General features: G+C 38.1%; 3 protein-coding genes and 1 long non-coding RNA gene across 9 annotated transcripts in view; 1 reads left to right on the top strand and 3 right to left on the bottom strand.

Moving 5' to 3' along the window:
• LOC104734871 (peroxisome biogenesis protein 1-like) lies at nucleotides 98-7,436 on the bottom strand. 4 transcript variants are annotated; one of them, XM_010454541.2, is made up of 17 exons: nucleotides 7,178-7,436; nucleotides 6,855-7,028; nucleotides 6,478-6,577; nucleotides 5,810-6,295; nucleotides 4,707-5,459; nucleotides 4,171-4,262; nucleotides 3,785-3,858; nucleotides 3,460-3,682; nucleotides 3,037-3,130; nucleotides 2,788-2,942; nucleotides 2,379-2,603; nucleotides 1,815-2,015; nucleotides 1,381-1,506; nucleotides 1,241-1,302; nucleotides 899-1,016; nucleotides 404-676; nucleotides 98-305 (listed from the first exon to the last, which is right to left on the bottom strand). In XM_010454541.2, the coding sequence occupies exons 1-17, from the start codon at nucleotides 7,370-7,372 to the stop codon at nucleotides 267-269; spliced, it is 3,390 nt and encodes a 1,129-aa protein (XP_010452843.1). In that variant the 5' UTR covers nucleotides 7,373-7,436; the 3' UTR covers nucleotides 98-266. The 4 variants fall into 4 exon arrangements, with proteins under 4 accessions (XP_010452843.1, XP_019090622.1, XP_010452844.1 ...); XM_019235077.1 differs by having other exon boundaries at nucleotides 899-1,013; nucleotides 7,178-7,415; XM_010454542.2 differs by lacking the exon at nucleotides 1,381-1,506 and having other exon boundaries at nucleotides 7,178-7,415.
• Nucleotides 8,706-10,968, bottom strand: LOC104734870 (GDSL esterase/lipase At5g08460-like). Its single transcript, XM_010454539.2, is given in 6 exon segments — nucleotides 8,706-9,127; nucleotides 9,258-9,522; nucleotides 9,722-9,964; nucleotides 10,377-10,504; nucleotides 10,621-10,894; nucleotides 10,896-10,968. Coding segments are annotated over 6 exon segments (1,155 nt in total). The 5' UTR covers nucleotides 10,920-10,968; the 3' UTR covers nucleotides 8,706-8,906.
• Nucleotides 11,867-18,148, top strand: LOC104734869 (zinc finger CCCH domain-containing protein 13). Of its 3 annotated transcripts, XM_010454538.2 has the most exons (13): nucleotides 11,867-12,085; nucleotides 12,247-13,927; nucleotides 14,383-14,390; nucleotides 14,858-14,971; nucleotides 15,874-15,935; nucleotides 16,152-16,212; nucleotides 16,295-16,393; nucleotides 16,545-16,639; nucleotides 16,741-16,854; nucleotides 17,074-17,141; nucleotides 17,283-17,393; nucleotides 17,478-17,724; nucleotides 17,801-18,148. In XM_010454538.2, the coding sequence occupies exons 2-13, from the start codon at nucleotides 12,249-12,251 to the stop codon at nucleotides 17,909-17,911; spliced, it is 2,769 nt and encodes a 922-aa protein (XP_010452840.1). In that variant the 5' UTR covers nucleotides 11,867-12,085; nucleotides 12,247-12,248; the 3' UTR covers nucleotides 17,912-18,148. The 3 variants fall into 3 exon arrangements, with proteins under 3 accessions (XP_010452840.1, XP_010452839.1, XP_010452838.1); XM_010454537.2 differs by lacking the exons at nucleotides 15,874-15,935; nucleotides 16,152-16,212; nucleotides 16,295-16,393; nucleotides 16,545-16,639 and adding exons at nucleotides 15,250-15,310; nucleotides 15,393-15,491; nucleotides 15,643-15,737 and having other exon boundaries at nucleotides 12,243-13,927; nucleotides 14,858-15,033; XM_010454536.2 differs by lacking the exons at nucleotides 15,874-15,935; nucleotides 16,152-16,212; nucleotides 16,295-16,393; nucleotides 16,545-16,639 and adding exons at nucleotides 15,250-15,310; nucleotides 15,393-15,491; nucleotides 15,643-15,737 and having other exon boundaries at nucleotides 11,868-12,085; nucleotides 14,858-15,033.
• LOC104737894 overlaps nucleotides 18,403-18,679 on the bottom strand; it is a 7,136-nt gene continuing 6,859 nt past the window's right edge. The window contains exon 3 of the long non-coding RNA XR_002034844.1: nucleotides 18,403-18,640. This is a non-coding gene — a long non-coding RNA (uncharacterized LOC104737894). The remainder of the gene's footprint in view (nucleotides 18,641-18,679) is intronic.

Below are 18,679 nucleotides of genomic sequence, written 5' to 3'. Positions count from 1 at the left end.
CAGAATTAAACAATCGAATCTTACCATTAGTTACAGATTTAGTCCGTTTTGAAAAGTCTGTTTATGATCGTTTGGATTTTGTAGAACTTACCCTATAAAGAGGCCAACAAATTACGGCTCTCTTAACGATCTTTATTTGAAAACTCTAAAACCATTTTGACTATAATGCTTATCAGTGGACATACAAATATATCATAAAGCAAATTTTACATCATGATGTGATTCTACAATATAACAATTTCTTTTGGTCTTTGTAATTCCTTTGATTATGCTAAGGTTGCTCTTTTGCCCTTTGATTCTCTTGACTGCAAGCAAAATAAGATTTTGATATTGTTAGTAATCAACTACTGGGTTTTGTATAAAAAATAAGAGGAATTAGAGAGGAAGGGAGAGAGAGAGATACCGATTTTCTTGAATCCAGAAACTGGCTATATATGTCATAGAGCTTTTGCTTCTCGGTCTCGGAAACCGATGGCTTAGTTTTTGAAGCGATCGACTTCAGAAGAGGATCGGTTATTATTGGCGTAGTTCCGGTTTCGGGTTTATCTTCTCTGTTCAGAAACTCGTGAACAGCTGCAAGCTGGGCATCTGAGAGAAGAGCTTGAAGATCAGCTCCACTGAAGCCTTCAGTCATCAAAGCTATAGGTTCTAAGTCAATATCATCAGCCATCGGAAGCTGCAGAAATACATATATTTGGTCATTTTAATTTGTAATGTAGTATAGATAGCTCTAATTTACATAATTGTCAAGGGAGACCATCAAATGATTGTCAGAATCCGATGGAAATGGCTTAGTCATATAGGAATTCTATGGTTGTTCAGATATGTAACATACATATTACATGAGGTTTGAGGGGCAAAACTGAATAGCAGAAATGATGTAACTGAGAGTACTAACCTTTCTCGAAAGAACTGCAAGAATCTCTAATCGCTCTGGTGGGGAAGGAAAGTCGCACATAAGCAAACGATCAAGCCGGCCAGGCCTTAGGAGCGCAGGATCAAGTAAATCTGGTCTACTGTTTATGGGTAAAACCATTATAAAGTCATAATACATCCTTTGTATGTAATGAAAAACATAAATTGAGGACTGATAACAGGCTTCAACATTGATGGCTCCGATAAGATATTGGATTTCTTATTAATTTATTAACTCAGAAGAATCCACCGTTCGCTGTAGATTTTATGAATCCATCAAACACTGAATATGATATGCAATATAGACTTATTCTGGTGTAAATACCTCGTTGCAGCAAAAACAAAGACCCCGGTCAGAACTTCAACTCCATCCAGTTCTGTCAGAAACTACGCAAAGGAAAAATATCACATGAGATGTTTGAACTTTTTGTGAATTAAATATGCAAAGACTTTGAAGTAACTTACTTGATTAACAACTCGATCAGTTACTCCGGTGTTGTCATGTCCTCTCTTCGGAGCAATGGAATCGAATTCATCGAAAAAGAGTATGCACGGTGCTGCCGCTGCTGCTTTTGAAAATATATCACGGACCTGAGAGAAGTGTGTTTTTCATTACCGGAAATGTGGAAACATTAGCTTTTTAGAAAAGAGACTAGCAAAAATAACAGTTACAAAAGAACAAAGCTGTCTGTAAACTTTTCTCTATAACCATTTTCAACTGAGGTTTCTTTACCATTCTACTCTTTAATACAAGGTTAAGACTAAGCAAGAAACTCAGACGAATCAAAATATATTCAACATTATAGATAAAGCATGCGCCACTAAAGAACTGAAAAGCATAATAATCATCTCAAAAGGTTCTTGGAGATGGAAAAAAAAAAGAAACGTATCTTTCTTACCGCTTGTTCAGATGCACCAATGTATTTGTTTAACAGCTCAGGCCCCTTCACCGATATAAACCGTAGGGAACACGCGGCAGCAGCTGCCCCAACAATGTGAGTCTTCCCACAACCAGGTGGACCATACAAGAGAACATTCGATCTCAAACGCAAAGGAGATTTTGCAAAGATTTTCGGATATTTTGATGGCAACTCAATCATCTGGACATTGCAAAGAGCAAATAAATTGCATAACCAAAATTTTATCTCTATATAAGAACTGGTTCAAACTGTAGTTGTAGCGCTACATTATATTGACCAGCGTTATTATTTCCGTCAGATTAACCAAGAAATATATCCTCAGGGTCTTATAGAAATATTGTTTCCCACTGAACACGACCTAAGTTCAGTAAGAGAACATCCAACGATATAAGCAAAAGCAAGCAGACAAAGATGCAGGTAAAAGATGCTTCCTTGTTGCAGTTACAATAAGCTAACAATGTCCGCGAAATCACTTACCCCCACACTATTTAGATCTTAATAAGGACAGTAAAATCAGATATGGCAATCAGCATGCTTATATACCTCTTTGATAGCATTTTTAATATCAGTCACACCTCCCACATCTTCCCACCCCAAACGACCCCCTTCAGAGGCAGATTTTGTGATGTCACGCATGGCAACAGGAACAAATTCATGCATAGCTCGAGTAAAGTCTTCTTTGACCAAAGAATATTTGGATAGATTATTTGATTCACAAGGTAGATGCCGGCCAATGGCAGCATGAACAGCTCTATCAACCAATATTGCCTGGAAAAAAAAAGAGAATCCAAATAGAGCACTGTATATTGACGGACAGAATGATAATCAAATCAAAACGAAATAGCAAGCTTGAACAATAGTATATATGTAACATGCAAAATCACAGATACTATATCTTCTCTAGTCTTCGCACAAAGGCAAATTTTAAAAGCATATAGAAAATTGTAAATACCAAGTCATACGCATCATATCCTTCACATTTAGCAGCTAATTCAAGCAATATGTCTTCTGAACATTCTAAAAGGCGTTTCTGTATCTCGTGCTTCAGTATGGCCCCACGTTCTGAGGTAGCAGGAGCAGCCAGTTGCACATGGAAGTCAAACCTTCCTGCAAATATCATATGAATAATCACATGAACTGATTCGGTAGAAATAATATTTGTTAAAACAGGTTGAAGTAGTAGTATATAACAAATTTGTACCTGATGAGCTCAATGTCTGTGGAATTTGTTCCAGAGACTGGACAGAAGCAACAAATGCAAGTGGACCAATTCCACAAGAAAAATTCCTGTACTCCTGTTGGGTGAACAAAAATATAATTGGTTAACTAAACGTGTGTCAGATTTATAATATATTTAGGAATGAGTCTATAAAGGCATATTTTGGAGAACGAGTGTGTTCAAGAAGTGCAAAGAACAACCAATTAATGTTGTATGCCATAATTAGAAAGGTGAAGGCAGTTATCCAAACTATCAAGATAAGTGATGTTTGTCTTCGCATGGAGGAAGTCTTGCGTTCAGATAACTAAATTCACCACACTTCACAAAGCTACTCGTGATGCATACGTGGATATAATACTTAGGAACAGTGATCTGTTGGACCTTATATCTTTCAAAAGTTCGTACCCCATAATCATCCATAACATCTGTTAGGAATTTTGTAAGCATCGTAATCCCAACCGAAGCTTGTGTTCCCTCGGTATCTGAAGACGATGAGATAATGCTATCAAGATCATCCAAAATGATGACAGATGGTGCATGTTCCAAGCCCTCAGCTATTACACCAGAAAGAACTTGATGGATGTGTTGAACCTTCTCAAAGGCAAGTGCAGAACAAGATACCAGAATCCTGCACAAGAAAATCAATACTTAGATCACATCTGACCAGAATTAATCTCTTGAAGATAAATGAAGTTGGTGGACAAACGTAACCCAAACCAAGACCACTCACACATGTGCCAACAAGTCTTTCTGTTCTTCGAAGTACTTCGCAGCAGCTCTTGCCAATATTGTCTTTCCTGAACCCTATCAACCAGAAGCTTGAACCAGTAAACAAACAGGTTCTTTTTTTTTGTTTAAGTAAACAACCAGTAGGCAAAATGAGGAATTAAGAAACGACTGCAAGGGGAAACAATGTTATAAGATTTTACGGGCGAACACATCTAAAATTCAAGATAAACATTCAGATACTCATGCCTGGCCAAAGGGATAGCCTTTGAATGGGTAAGGTACTAACATTGCGAGAGAAGGAATCAATTGGGAATTAAGGGCCAAAATAAAAAGAACGAAATTCATATTTGAGGGATACCCGATGGAACAACTAAATTGAGAACTCACAGGAGGCCCATATATGAGAATATGTCCAGGTGATGGAATACTGAACTTGCTAAACCACATTGCGGCTGCAGGAGACAACAACACGGTCATCCCTGCATAATAGCATTGTTGGCTTTAGGAACAGATCCATTCACAAACATTCTTTAGATGCAAACAAAGACGCAGGTTAAAATCAACCATATACGAAGATTATTAAAAAAAATTAGATTATCAAGCAATTTTTCAGTTGAGGTCAAACAATTTATTCAAAGACATTTCTCATATGCAACTAGAACACATGCTATAACAAAAGCTAATACAGAATGAAACCATAAGTTTAAGCTAAATCTATGCTATCAGAATTTAAGCATGAGCTATGTCTGTCTTACTTCTTCGAATTGTCCCAGGGTAAATATATCTTAACAGGTGCCCCTTTAGCCGAACAACACTTATAGCCTTATTTAATATTTATATGCAACCACAGATATATATGATTATGCATACGACATCATGTTTTAAAGATTCAAGCAAGATGAAGCTAAGAAAGTGAAACCTACGCTTGATAACATCCAACACAACTGGGCCCATCCACGTCAAGGAAGAGATTTCCGGGGAAACACCTTTATTAAAGTGTGTTTCTTTAGGAGACGTCGTCCAATATATCGGGTCGCCAAGATTCATCTTCGCAAGCACTGGCTCAATATGCACCTCATTGTCCCTCTTCTCACTTCTATCCAGGCTAAGCTCATACACAGCGAATTTATCACCAAGCAAAGACTCATCAGAGACCTTCATGACGTACAAAATTTCTAAAGGAGCGTTTTTATCCTTCTTCCCACTTTCCCAACTATCATTAACAGAAGACCGCCTATCTCTTGATTTATAAGATTCGAGCCCTCTTACTTCGAAATGGAAAAACGTTTCTCTTCCTACAATTAACGAACTAACATCAACTCCTGTGACTGACGCAATAGCATCAAGCTGTGCCAATGACCACAGGCGAGTAAGGCATTCCAATGCTTTTTTATTCTTAACTTGATAGGCATTATCTTGATTTCCTTTGCCATGCAAACCCTCAGATGAAAGAGCTGTAACAACCTTATCGTGCCCAGACCAGTCAACAACATCCATATAGGTGCTCAAGCCAGAAGGTGGATGACTGCCTTTTCTACTAGAATTATGATTACCAAGAATATTTGTACCTCTATCCAGCACCTTTTCCTTTTCAGAAATCTTGAAGACGCAAGGAGAAAGTGAAAAAGCAGGAATTTCTTTGTGTACTTTTACATTGCATCCCCTTAAGTAAACCCCTGCAACAAATGATAACTCTTACTCAGATAATTATGTTTCTGTGATAACAAAGCTCAATTGAGAATGGTAAAATGCACAAAGATGCTTCTTATTATTTTTTGGATTCACCAGCACGATAACTGAAAAATATCTTACAAGTTTATTTCCTGATATTCACAACATTAAAAGCAAAAACAAAAATTCTAGTGTCGCATATTGTTAATAACCAGTCAATTTAACTTCAGGTCAGCCTTTCCGTAGATTTTAATGACCAAGCTGAACAGGTGGATAAGATTTTTACAAGTAACATCAAAATTTTGGACGTACAAAAAACAAAAGCATCTGTATGTTTAAGCAAAAATTTACTCACATGAGTGTAGGCCTGCTCCTAGATAGAGACGAAGAGACTCAGGCATCATTAGATGTCCAAGAGCAGCTAAATCTGAAAAGACAAGACGAAGAATCGCTTGACGGGGCTCTTTCTTTGCGCTTGGAGTGCCATTTTCCGCCACCTTTGAAGCTTCACTGTTTTTCATATCTAATGCTTCATCCTTTTTTGCACTACCTTTCAAGGGTATTCTAGGGGATACAGATATCAACTGAAGAGATTCTAGAGAAAATTTCTTGGCGGTTTCTGGATGAATATAGGCAATGGAAGTGAGGGCTACCCTTAGCTCAAATCCTTTGACATCAGCATCACGAAAGGCTGATTTATCAGTATCTTGTACACGTAATAGAACCTTCAGATCGTTACATTCTTTTTCTGGAGCAAAAGCATAAGGACTCTTTTTTGCATTGAGGTTTCTGTCTCGTCTCTTTGGAGCCACAGCCACTTCAGTTCCTGGCACAAGTTGTACTGAAAACGAGCCACCAGTAAAGACAATTCTGTCAGTAATAAAATTGTAATGAATGTAAGCATAAGATCATGATCTTACCCGCCCTTTTCCTATCCAAGGGAAGATAAGTTATAAGAAGAAGAAACTTTAAAAGTATAGACAACGATAATAGAACAAAAGTGCGGAATAAAGATGGTCTTACCCACCCCTTTTGATGGAAATGTTGAAACCACGGAAAATCTTATCACAGTTCGGTCATGCAACCACAAAGGGAATTTCATGGTCTCATGTAGTATCCTCACCTAAAACACATGTTCCGAAAGTTACTCAGCAGAGCATTTTTCTAATTGATTATGCCATCGTCACAAACTATCGAATCTAGTACGAAGCATGAAGATATAGAGTAAGCAGAGAAATGAAAGGAGCAGAGGGAAACAAGACACCGATGCTAAAATTCCAAATCAACTAGAAAGCTAGACATTTACTTTGTGTGTAAAATCAAAATCTTTTGAACTGATGATAAGAATAGAGGAACAATGGAAGAGTTAACAATCCCATATCTAGAGAAAAATAACTAACCTGACTAAGTATAGCAGCCTCGGCAAGTTCAGCATTGAGCTCAAGAACTTCCCAGTCATCTTCAGTATCTGGTTCGACTGTTACTAAAGTAGCCTTGGGCACATTAGGAAGAACGCGAATTTGAACAACTGTACCATCCGGCAACGATATGCTTTCCGCAAACACTCGAGCGACCTTATTGACATAAAACAAAATTCAAAACAGGAGAAAATGAAAAGAGTACCAGACCTCCAAAACCGAAGTATAATACTGGGTTTGACTAAACGAAATCAAATCTAGAGAGTAAGAGAGAGAGAGAGAGAGAGAGAGAGAGAGAGAGAAACCTCGATCGCAGAAGAGGATGAGCTAGAGCCGGACCAAGCTACTGACCAACGGCGGTCACCGGAGCGTAGCTCAACAGGGAGAAGCGGAGGAAGAGGGGAGGAGCTAGTGGATTGAAGCGCATGAAGTAGCTGACGAGGTAATGAGACGAAACAGTCTACGCCGGCGACGGTACGAACCACCGCTTCCGTTTCCATCGCGCCGGTGAGAAATATTTGCCGATTTCGAGACTGGTACAATTTTCCAAGCTTATCATCTTCTTCGTCGAATTGCTAGCCTCGTTTTTGGGCTTCAGTACTCTAAATTTGGGCTTTCTAGTTTCCTAATTGGGTCTTTTTAAACTTAGGGATTATTGGTTTTGAGAGTTTCAATACAATTTTAACGAAAATGTAAATGTAATTTGAGAGTTGTTTATTCAAGACTTTTTTTTAACTCTTTTGGTGTTATTAGACTATTAGTATTTGTTAAAAGCTATCTAAAATTTTCTAGTATTATTGGATTAAGAGTTTTATAAAATCATTAAAAGTTTTATGTTATTCAAGTAAAACAAAAAAATCTTGGATTATTAATAAATTCAATTATTATGTTATTGGTTTAGTATTTTATATCATTTTCTTCATAGAAAAAGTCATGAAAACACTAACATTTCATAGAAAAAGTCATGAAAACACTAACATCAAATAGAGAGATTTGTGAATCATATTCCATAACTTTCTTTTTTTTTTTTGTTGAAAAAAAAACGTGGGTCTTTTGAGATATATATTCATAGCTTGCTCTGTCCTCATCTTTTCGACACTTCTCTCAGACTCAACATATCTTTATATCAACCTTTTTGTTACGTATTGGGTAGAGAGAAAATTTTCTCAATTATGTATTCGGTGGTTAGTTCATATCAACTAACCTTAACATGAATCAATTTGTGTACGTACGTGAGTATGTATTTCCATATGAACTTCAAATCTCAATTATGTGTTCCGTGGTTTATGAAAGTTATCTCTTTTCTTATTACACAACACAATGTTTCACTTGTATAAGTGCTTTAATGCACAGAAAGAAGATGAGAAAGTCTAGTTGTACGGAAGATAAGAGAGAAGGTTTAGATTTTTTTTTTCACTGAAATGTTGAATAAACAAGAGAATACATTGTGCAATATTTTTTAGAAAGATTTGACAAGATTTTACAAGAGATTTTACTAGATTAGGAAAAACAAATCAGCAAGATTTTAAACAATTTTCTAACAATCACCTAGAATCCTTCATTCAAATTCTCTTAAAATCCTAAACCAATACCCCCATTAATTATTATATATGTCAAATCTTATGACTTTACGATTAACAAAACAAAAGATTACTATACTAATATGAACTTTACAAATTACAATTCATTAATCATTCGCAACATGCATGCAACGTATCTATGTTATCGCTATGCATGAAAGTCTCTACAATGTTCTTAAACCAAGAAAATTGTAGAATAAGCTTCTACAACTAATTTCAAAACTGTCTCATTTTATATGCAACCATTAGGGAATCAACCTTCAAATTCAAATATAGCCCATAGCCCAAATGGATGGGGACATCAGTGATCAGATATGTATTACATGGAAAAGGTAATGAGAAGAAAGATCAACGATGCTGGTAATTCAAGTCTACAAACTGGAAAGTGACAAAAAAACACACACACACACCCACACAAGATAGTCAGAAAGAATAATTAAGGTTGGGATGAGAATTAGAGACGAGAGAGTTGAGAAAGGTTAATGGGGTAACAATCGGATTTGGAACCATTAAAGGCTCTACGAGCAATTATGAGATTAAAAGCTTCTGTTGGGTGAAATGCATCCCAGAACACGTGCCGGTCTCTGAAAGCACATGGTACCGCTAGTGGCAAACACGTTATTTCACCCCGGTTTCTCCCTACTCCACAGCATCCTCTATCCGTCACTTCGAATCCTACAAAGATTTATTAAACCATCCATTTCAAACGTAATTAGATTCATATATGAAGTGATCTGAACTAACCTAAAACGAAACCTTTGATTAGAAAATGTAGTAGAAGAGATAAATAAGTTAGATACTTAACCGTAAGCAAAAGGGTTGGTGAGGATATCCACGGCGGCTCCATATGTGTTGCCGTATACAAAGATGCCTTCACTGGCGGTTTTGTTGTCGGAGTTGAGACGATCCACCAGCGATATGAGGCGGTTGTTGAAAAGTTCAGCCATCTCGTTAACCGCCTCCACACATTCACCTGGTGGAGCCGCTCGGGCTGCTAGTTGGTCCGGTATACAACCCAATGGACCCACACCGGCTAGTACAAATTTCCTAAACCCCTTTCCATACAACTCCTAAACAAAAATGTAAGAATTATAACGTTTAAACATATAATTGCAACACTTGATAACCATAAATTTGTAACTATATATATATATATATATATATATACATATACGGTTTTAGGCACCCGATGACACACACATATATATGGTTGATTAGTAGTTAATTATAGAAACATGGTAAAAGATGCATGGAGTATATAAGACTTACAAGGAGATGAGTGGTAAAGTTGGAGACAAGTAGGTCGGCGAAAGAAGTAGGATCGTAAATGGAGCTTGTGAGGAAAAGCGATGGTTTTAGATAATTGTTGATGTAGTCATTGTTCCCCAATGACACCACCACCAATGACTTTGCCATATACTCCTTTACTGACTCTGATCTACTCATCCTAGTTATCTCCACTAATGTCTTCTCGAAGTTCTCCACTTGTCTTGCCATGCTGAATCTCTCTCCCTTCATGCATGCAACTCCACATTTATTAGTATTATTTACTAATACTCATGCGCATGTCTTTAGCCAAAAGCTTCATGCACCCAATCAAAGCCACTTGACATTTAATACTCTTCGTGATTCAAATGTGGCTAGCCAAATACATAAATTTCAATATCTAAATCCGTGTGCTTATAAACATAAAAAAAATCTAGTACAAAACTTACCTTTTGGTTTTAGTTTTGGAGGTTTTGAACTTGGATTCTTTATAGAAAATTCATAATGTTTATCGGGTTAAATCAATTTTATTAAACAAATTACAAATGTCAATATTAACTTAACTAACGTGAAAAACATACATATAACCTATACTTAGTCAAATTGTTTTGATTTTTTAAAAATATATTATGAAAACATTAAGATACAAATAAAGTACCAATTGGCGACCGGTTTCTTCTAAGATTCCTCCGGCAGCCGAGGCATAGTTCACTCCCCGGCTAATATCAACTTCTCCGTCCACCGTATCCATAAACGCCGGTATATCTGGCAACCCTAGCAACTCTCCTGCAACCATCCATGTACATCCCCATTACTAGATAACTTAACGCAAAATGGAGAAATGAAAAAATCTTGTCCTAAATATATGCATGCAGAGAGACCAATGTAGTGTATATATGTACCGACGAAATCGACGATGGTTTTGCCGTTACAGAAGCGACCGGTAGGTTGGTTTCCGGCGAAATCAATGCCGTAAGGGAGATAGTTGGACCTAGCCAGTGAGTTCAAGTGGTTATTGTTTCCATTGTCCACCAACGAGTCTCCGAACACAAACATCGCCGGAAACATTGCCGTGTCCGATGAGTCTTCTCCACCGGCGAGTACTGCTACTACTACAAACCATGATACAAGTACTAAGGAGTGTACTGCGAAAGACGACATGACTATGTCTTTAAAATTTGAATATTTCACTCTCATGCATGGTGGCTCGAGATATAAGTAGAGATGGTGGCTTCTTCGATATAGTATTATCTTTCAATTATTTATTTCGTATCAATGAATTTAATGAGCTCTGTTTTTGCCGTTGACTTTATAAAACAGAAAACTGTAGTAGAAAATGAATGGTACATGTAGCGGTTTCTCTTTAAAGGCAACAAAGCCTAGATAAACATTAATTCGACAGGTCAGTCTCATTAGCTCAAAACTTGATGGATGGTGATTTCCTGATTGGTGCAGGGAAAGCCCTCAAAGACCAAATCTACTTATCATTTCTTTGCCTTTATACTCAAATAAATACCATATGGTCATTATATTGCATAATTCTTTTCAGTGTTATAAATTCATGAAACACGAAAGAGAGATGTGTAGGTAAAAAATTCATTGCAAGAGCCGATCTTCGCATTTATAGTTGAACGCAAATTATGGGTGACAAGAAAGTTTTACCGGACATAAAAAGTGGTTATTAACAGTAGGTAAATAGTTAAAAGTAAAAATATCGGACAAAGAAGTATAAAAGTATATATATTATCATTTTTGTGATTGATTATAATAAAAGCAGTTAAGTGACTCAACGGTCATAGTTCAATCGCAAACTATATACAAATATTTCAGAAATTTTATCTATTTAATAGAAGAACTTATAAAAGATTCACAAAAGTAATTTGGTCAATATTTCTGTTGTAGTAAAAGAAATGTCTATCAATAGTTTATTTACTTTATTTTATTTTATCAACAATTCAGTCTCTTTTCTCAACTAAAAAAATATACAAGGGACGGATTAGGTGGATGTAAACTATAGAATTGAAAGTTTAGGGAAAATATGAGAGATAAAATAAGTACGAGGGCAACACTGCGCAATAACTAAAACCTAGAAATCGTTTGGTAAAAGTGCTACGACGACGGTCTGTGAGAAGACGCCAATCTTAACGACGCGTTATATAACATTTTGTCCAAAAAAAGATTAAGCAAGGCAGCAGCCCCCAAACCAAGGGAGAGAGAAAGGCAAAAAACTGAGAGAGAGAGAGAGAGAGAGGCGTAACGAACTCAAGAGAGGCCAAAATCCGAATCCACTTTGCCATTTCTACTTCCCGGCGGGGGGAAAATCCAAAACGGAGTTTGCTTCTTCGTCCTCTGCTTCAGTTTCAATTGGTAAAAAATAAATCCGTTTTCGTTATTTTCTGTCTTCATTTTTAGGGTTTCAATGTTTCGTTGTGGTGATTTCAAATTATGTGTGTTTCGCTCTAGGTCGTATTAGAATCAGGTGCATTTCTGATTTGTTGAATTAATTTGGGGTTTGTTGATTTTGGTAGTGATGAGTGGTGTTCCGAAGAGATCTCATGAAGAGGGTGTTACTCATCCACCACCTTCTTCTTCCTCAGCAGCTAAATACCCTCACGATGATTCAGGATCTTACCCTAAACCCACGCATCCCCCTGTAACTCCACCGCCTGCTCAGGTTCATCATCACCATCAGCATCCCCAATCTCAACCTCAACCTCACATCCACTCGCCTCCTCATCATCACCATCAGCATCCCCAATCTCAACCTCAACCTCACATCCACTCGCCTCCTCATCCTCACTCTCACCCACCACTTGCTGCTGCTTCTTCTGCTCCTTATGAGGTTGATTCTAGAACGGTTAAGTTTGCCAGAAGTGAGCCTAGAGATGGAGAGAGACGCTCTCCTCTTGTGTATCGGTCTCCTTCGCTGCCCACCACTGTTTCTTCAAGTGACCCTCATTTGACTCACACCCCTGTGCTGTCCGAACCCAGTGCTAAGGATGGCAGGGAAGTTCGGGCTGAGAGCCGAGATAACAGGAGTGATGGGAGAGAGATCTATGGTGAGACTAAGAGGGAGATTCAGGGTCCCAAGGGAGACAGAGATGTGAAGTTTGAGAGATCAGTCGACGACTTCAGCGGAAAAGGTAATACTGGAAGCTATTCTAGGAATGATGGGAGAGAGATATATAGCGAGACAAAGAGGGATATTCAGGGTCCTAAGAGTGACAGGGATGCCAAGTTTGAGCGTCCAGGGGATGATTTTACCGGAAAAGGTAGTAATACCGGAAACTATACTAGGGATACCAAATTTGATAGGGAGAATCAGAACTTTAATGAGCAAAAAGGTGAGGTTAAAATGGAAAAGGACGGGCCTAGTCACTTGGCTTGGAAAGAGCAGAAGGATTACCATAGAGGGAAGAGAGTTGCTGAAGGTTCGACCGCAAATGTGGATTCATGGGTGGCATCCCGGGGTAATACGCAAGGCCCAACTGACGTCGTTGGGCCTAAAGATTCCTCGGCGCCTGTGGAAGGACCTCATTTAGAAGGACGTGAAACCGTCGGAGAAAACAAGGTTGATGCAAAAACAGAAGATAGATTTAAGGATAAAGAGAAGAAAAGAAAAGAGTTGAAGCATCGAGAATGGGGGGACCGAGACAAGGATAAAAGCGACCGAAGAGGATCCGTGCTTGTTGGTAGTGTCATGAGTGAACCCAAAGAGATTGGAAGAGAAGAAAGAGAAGCCGATAGGTGGGAACGAGAGAGGATGGAGCAGAAAGATCGCGAAAGGAATAAAGAGAAAGATAAAGACCATGTCAAAAGAGAGGCGAGGACTGGCGCTGGGAAAGAGGTCTCGCAGAATGAGAAAGAGTTGGGAGAAGCATCTGTCAAACCTGCAGAGCAGGAATATGTGGCGGCACCAGAGCAGAAGAAGCAGAATGAACCGGATAATTGGGAAAAAGACGAAAGGGAATCAAAGGAAAAAAGGAGAGAGAGGGATGGTGATTCAGAGGCAGAAAGAGCTGAAAAGCGCAGCAGAATTGGTGAAAAGGAATCTGAAGATGGGTGTTTGGAGGGTGAAGGAGCTACAGAGAGGGAAAAGGATGCCTTCAATTATGGAGTTCAGCAGCGGAAGAGAGCGCTGAGACCGAGAGGCAGTCCACAAACTATAAACCGCGACCGTGTCCATTCACGGAGTCAGGACAACGAAGGGTGCGTCTCTCTCATTTAATTCTACCTATACTTAGTCCAATTATGTGTTTCTCATTGCTTAGCAGACTCCTTTTTATTTTATTATTTAGAGGGACATACTCCATTGACTAAAATTGGAACCTATATAGTAGAATCTGCAGGTCATAATACCGTATTATATGATGAAGGGGCTATTATTGTTGGAATATCCTAGTACCATTATTGCTTTCCTCTTAAGAGATGAAAAGCCTTGAAACAAAATCGTGCACCTTAGATTTTGTAATGTCGTATCTCTTAAATGTTGGAACCCAAATTTGATTTTTCTCTGGATTCCCTTCCTCAACACTCCTTTTCTATCTCCGTTAAGAATATTATGTCATTTATCACATAAGTTAGGTATTAGCTAAGCTCAGGACTTTTCTTTCTTGAAATTACCGACCTGTGTTTAATGTATTATGATTGTTTTTATTTTGCAGAGTACAAGGTAATCTTTCATTTCTAGATCCTTAAGAACGGATCGAGTTGCACTGCTTGGAGAACAACAGTAAACAAACCCGGTTAACTTGGCATTTGTCTTTTGCGTATCATTGAAATGGTCATCTACGAACAGATATGTTCTTGATAACCAATCTATGTCGTGGTTTCTAGTTGTCCCTAGGTCACTGTTCCTTACTCTCACAGTAGAATGTCAAATATAAAATTCATCAAGATCTAAAAAAATTGAGATACTAAACGTTCCTTAATGCTACTTTAGATTTGAGATACTAAACGTTCGTTACTAATATCCTTGATTTTTTTTTTCCTTTTCAGAATTTCTCTAAGTAGGTTTATTTAACTTTTATCAACTGTCTGTTGCTTTTATCTTCTAATGGGCTGCTTTGCTAAAAATCAATTTGCAGTTTATAATTTGGTCAGACTGTCAGCTTGTTGAGTTTTATTGTGATGATTCAGGAAAGTCAGAGATGTCGATTGTTGTTTACAAAGTTGGCGAATGTATGCAAGAACTGATTAAGCTGTGGAAAGAATATGATTTGTCCCAGCCTGACAAAAGCGGTGATTTCGCAAATAATGGCCCCACTCTCGAAGTTAGGATTCCAGCTGAGCATGTTACAGCTACAAATCGTCAAGTAAGACAGAATATAGATCCAATATCTCATGATCTTTATATTGGTTTTCTTCAAGATGACTTGTGTCATAGTATCTCATATAGTCTTAGTTCCAATCTGCATCTTTGTTTAATTAAGCGCTATAATTTACTTTGCGTATTAATTTGGTAAAGACAGCTCTTTTTAGAGCATCCTTTGTTTGTTGTCTGCTGAGACCTTTGGCTCGTATCTATGCAGGTAAGAGGTGGCCAGCTATGGGGAACAGATATATACACAGACGATTCGGATCTTGTTGCTGGTACATGTCCTAATGAATCTTTGCAGTTGATGTCTTTCTTTGGTCCGAACATCACACTGATTCTAGTCTATCTGGCATCTAGTTCTCATGCATACAGGTTACTGTCGTCCCACTGCTTCTCCTCCTCCACCGACAATGCAAGAGTTGCGCGCTACTATTAGAGTCTTGCCGTCACAAGATTGTAAGTTAGCTTACCTCTATCTTGCTTATTATTCCTTTAATTAAGTGTTCCATGTCCATGGACAAAAACTTCATACTATATTGAGTTTCTCTCTGTTTACAAGAAGAGAGAACTTTTATTGAGCTTTCATTCTAATTAAGAAATTGGTTAGACTACACCTCCAAGCTAAGGAACAATGTCCGTTCTCGAGCATGGGGAGCTGGAATCGGATGCAGTTACAGAGTTGAGCGGTGCTATATACTGAAGGTGATTTGACATCTGTAATCTGTCCTTTTATTACATTGACGACCTTCTCCCACTATGTGCATAATATCCACNGAACTGATTAAGCTGTGGAAAGAATATGATTTGTCCCAGCCTGACAAAAGCGGTGATTTCGCAAATAATGGCCCCACTCTCGAAGTTAGGATTCCAGCTGAGCATGTTACAGCTACAAATCGTCAAGTAAGACAGAATATAGATCCAATATCTCATGATCTTTATATTGGTTTTCTTCAAGATGACTTGTGTCATAGTATCTCATATAGTCTTAGTTCCAATCTGCATCTTTGTTTAATTAAGCGCTATAATTTACTTTGCGTATTAATTTGGTAAAGACAGCTCTTTTTAGAGCATCCTTTGTTTGTTGTCTGCTGAGACCTTTGGCTCGTATCTATGCAGGTAAGAGGTGGCCAGCTATGGGGAACAGATATATACACAGACGATTCGGATCTTGTTGCTGGTACATGTCCTAATGAATCTTTGCAGTTGATGTCTTTCTTTGGTCCGAACATCACACTGATTCTAGTCTATCTGGCATCTAGTTCTCATGCATACAGGTTACTGTCGTCCCACTGCTTCTCCTCCTCCACCGACAATGCAAGAGTTGCGCGCTACTATTAGAGTCTTGCCGTCACAAGATTGTAAGTTAGCTTACCTCTATCTTGCTTATTATTCCTTTAATTAAGTGTTCCATGTCCATGGACAAAAACTTCATACTATATTGAGTTTCTCTCTGTTTACAAGAAGAGAGAACTTTTATTGAGCTTTCATTCTAATTAAGAAATTGGTTAGACTACACCTCCAAGCTAAGGAACAATGTCCGTTCTCGAGCATGGGGAGCTGGAATCGGATGCAGTTACAGAGTTGAGCGGTGCTATATACTGAAGGTGATTTGACATCTGTAATCTGTCCTTTTATTACATTGACGACCTTCTCCCACTATGTGCATAATATCCACTTTATGAAATTTCTGATGATATGATTCCAGAAAGGAGGTGGAACTATTGAACTGGAACCCTCTCTTACACACTCCTCAACTGTGGAGCCAACACTTGCACCAATGGCTGTTGAGAGATCTATGACCACCAGAGCTGCAGCTTCGGTATTTTTCCTTCCAGTTTGGAAATATCTGCTCTCTTAGTGTTCCCATTCTTTACTTCATTTGGATCTTTGATCAGACAGATAGCAGTATCGTTGACTGCTAGCATTTGGTGCAATCCTCTACAACTATTGCATTATGACAGATGGTCTTTTTGGTGTGCATAATTTTCTCATATTTTATATCCTTTGATCACTGATGACTTTGTTTACCGTTTTGTAGAATGCTCTGCGGCAACAAAGGTTTGTACGAGAAGTGACAATACAATACAACCTCTGCAATGAACCTTGGTAACCGTCTGAATTTTTTCTCCCAATGCTTCAAAGAAATGTTCACTGAGTGTCCTAACTGTATCATGAATCTTTATCACCTGAAAGGTTCAGACAGACGCAAGATGAGTTCTACTCACTCATTGTTCTACTTTTTTGCAGGATCAAATATAGCATAAGCATTGTTGCTGATAAGGGTCTCAAGAAGCCTCTTTTCACCTCTGCCCGCTTGAAGAAAGGAGAAGTTTTGTACTTAGAAACACATTCATGCAGGTATTCACAAATCATATAAACACATGTGTTTTCATTGACATGAATAAGGTCTTGAAGGCTGAATTGATCTTTGTATGGAAAAAGGTATGAGCTCTGTTTCGCGGGAGAGAAGACTATCAAGGCAATCCAAGCCTCACAACAACAATCATCACATGAACCTATGGAGACAGATAACAATAATAACAAGTCACAAAACCATCTGACAAACGGTGACAAAACAGATTCAGACAACAGTTTAATCGATGTTTTCCGTTGGTCACGCTGTAAGAAACCTCTCCCGCAGAAGGTTATGCGGTCTATCGGGTTTCCACTCCCAGCAGATCATATCGAGGTACATACTTCCATTCTGACTCTATTTTTGATTGTAAAGAATAGTTGATGATGATTAAGGATTTTGAATTGAGTAGGTACTGGAGGAGAATCTTGATTGGGAAGATGTACAGTGGTCACAAACTGGTGTTTGGATTGCTGGAATAGAGTACACACTTGCTCGTGTTCATTTTCTCTCGCCCAACTAAAACCAAGCTTTCATTCCTTTCCTTCTTTTCTCCCTTCTTACAAAACTCTTATTATCCTTCATTTTATGATTAGAGAACAGTTTCTTTGGGCTGTGTCTTTTTGTCTACTTCTTCATTGTAAAATTTGTGGAAGTTAAATATTTGATTGTCAATTTTAGTATAAGAGTACAGACTACAGATATAATCATGGGTTCTTTATAAATCAATCTCCTCCTGTATTGGTTCTTTATAAATCAATCTCCTCCTGTATTTTTCCTCATGCTTCCTAATTTATGTATTAGCTTTGTTTTTCAATTATGGTGAGATACCCGAAAAATCGAAGATTAAGCACTTGAATAATCAACTCAATTAGGCAAATTAAAGGTATGGTATAAACTCAATTTTGAGATTTAGGATTAAGCTTTGGTGACTCATAATCATAATCAGAAGAATCATAATCAGAATCGTCTTCACTTGGAATATGGCCCATAGGATATCCTCCAACAGCTAAGGTTTCCCAAAGCCAAACTTCACTTACAGTTGCAACCAAATCCTCTGATGATGGAGGACGAGGGAGTGCCAGGAAAACATTGTGGGGCTTCGCCTCTTTCAAAAACTTAAGAGCCCTCATGAACTGGGTCTGTTCTGACACGTCTCCAATGATCAGCAACAAGTTTATTCTTGAGCGATTTTCGCCTGCCTCGCATAACAGGTCCACTAAAATCTTTTTACGTCTCTCATCTTCAGCTTCTGAATATATATATATATATATATATATATATATATATA

The sequence above is a fragment of the Camelina sativa genome, chromosome 13, assembly GCF_000633955.1.
Source record: "Camelina sativa cultivar DH55 chromosome 13, Cs, whole genome shotgun sequence".
In the NCBI taxonomy this organism is placed as follows: Eukaryota; Viridiplantae; Streptophyta; class Magnoliopsida; order Brassicales; family Brassicaceae; genus Camelina; species Camelina sativa.
This window is presented reverse-complemented; position numbering and strand designations above follow the sequence as displayed.

Bases quoted from the DNA above. Each gene is read 5' to 3' on its own strand.
- LOC104734871 (XM_010454541.2), bottom strand. From the start codon at position 7,372: ATGGAAACGGAAGCGGTGGTTCGTACCGTCGCCGGCGTAGACTGTTTC. The intron at 2,016-2,378 runs GTATATAAGCAT...TGCAATGTCCAG, and splicing joins TTAAAAATGCTATCAAAGAG to ATGATTGAGTTGCCATCAAA. The intron at 306-403 runs GTATCTCTCTCT...TTTTGCTTGCAG, and splicing joins TTCTGGATTCAAGAAAATCG to TCAAGAGAATCAAAGGGCAA.
- LOC104734869 (XM_010454538.2), top strand. From the start codon at position 12,249: ATGAGTGGTGTTCCGAAGAGATCTCATGAAGAGGGTGTTACTCATCCA. The intron at 16,394-16,544 runs GTAAGTTAGCTT...GAAATTGGTTAG, and splicing joins AGTCTTGCCGTCACAAGATT to ACTACACCTCCAAGCTAAGG. The intron at 17,142-17,282 runs GTAACCGTCTGA...ACTTTTTTGCAG, and splicing joins AACCTCTGCAATGAACCTTG to GATCAAATATAGCATAAGCA.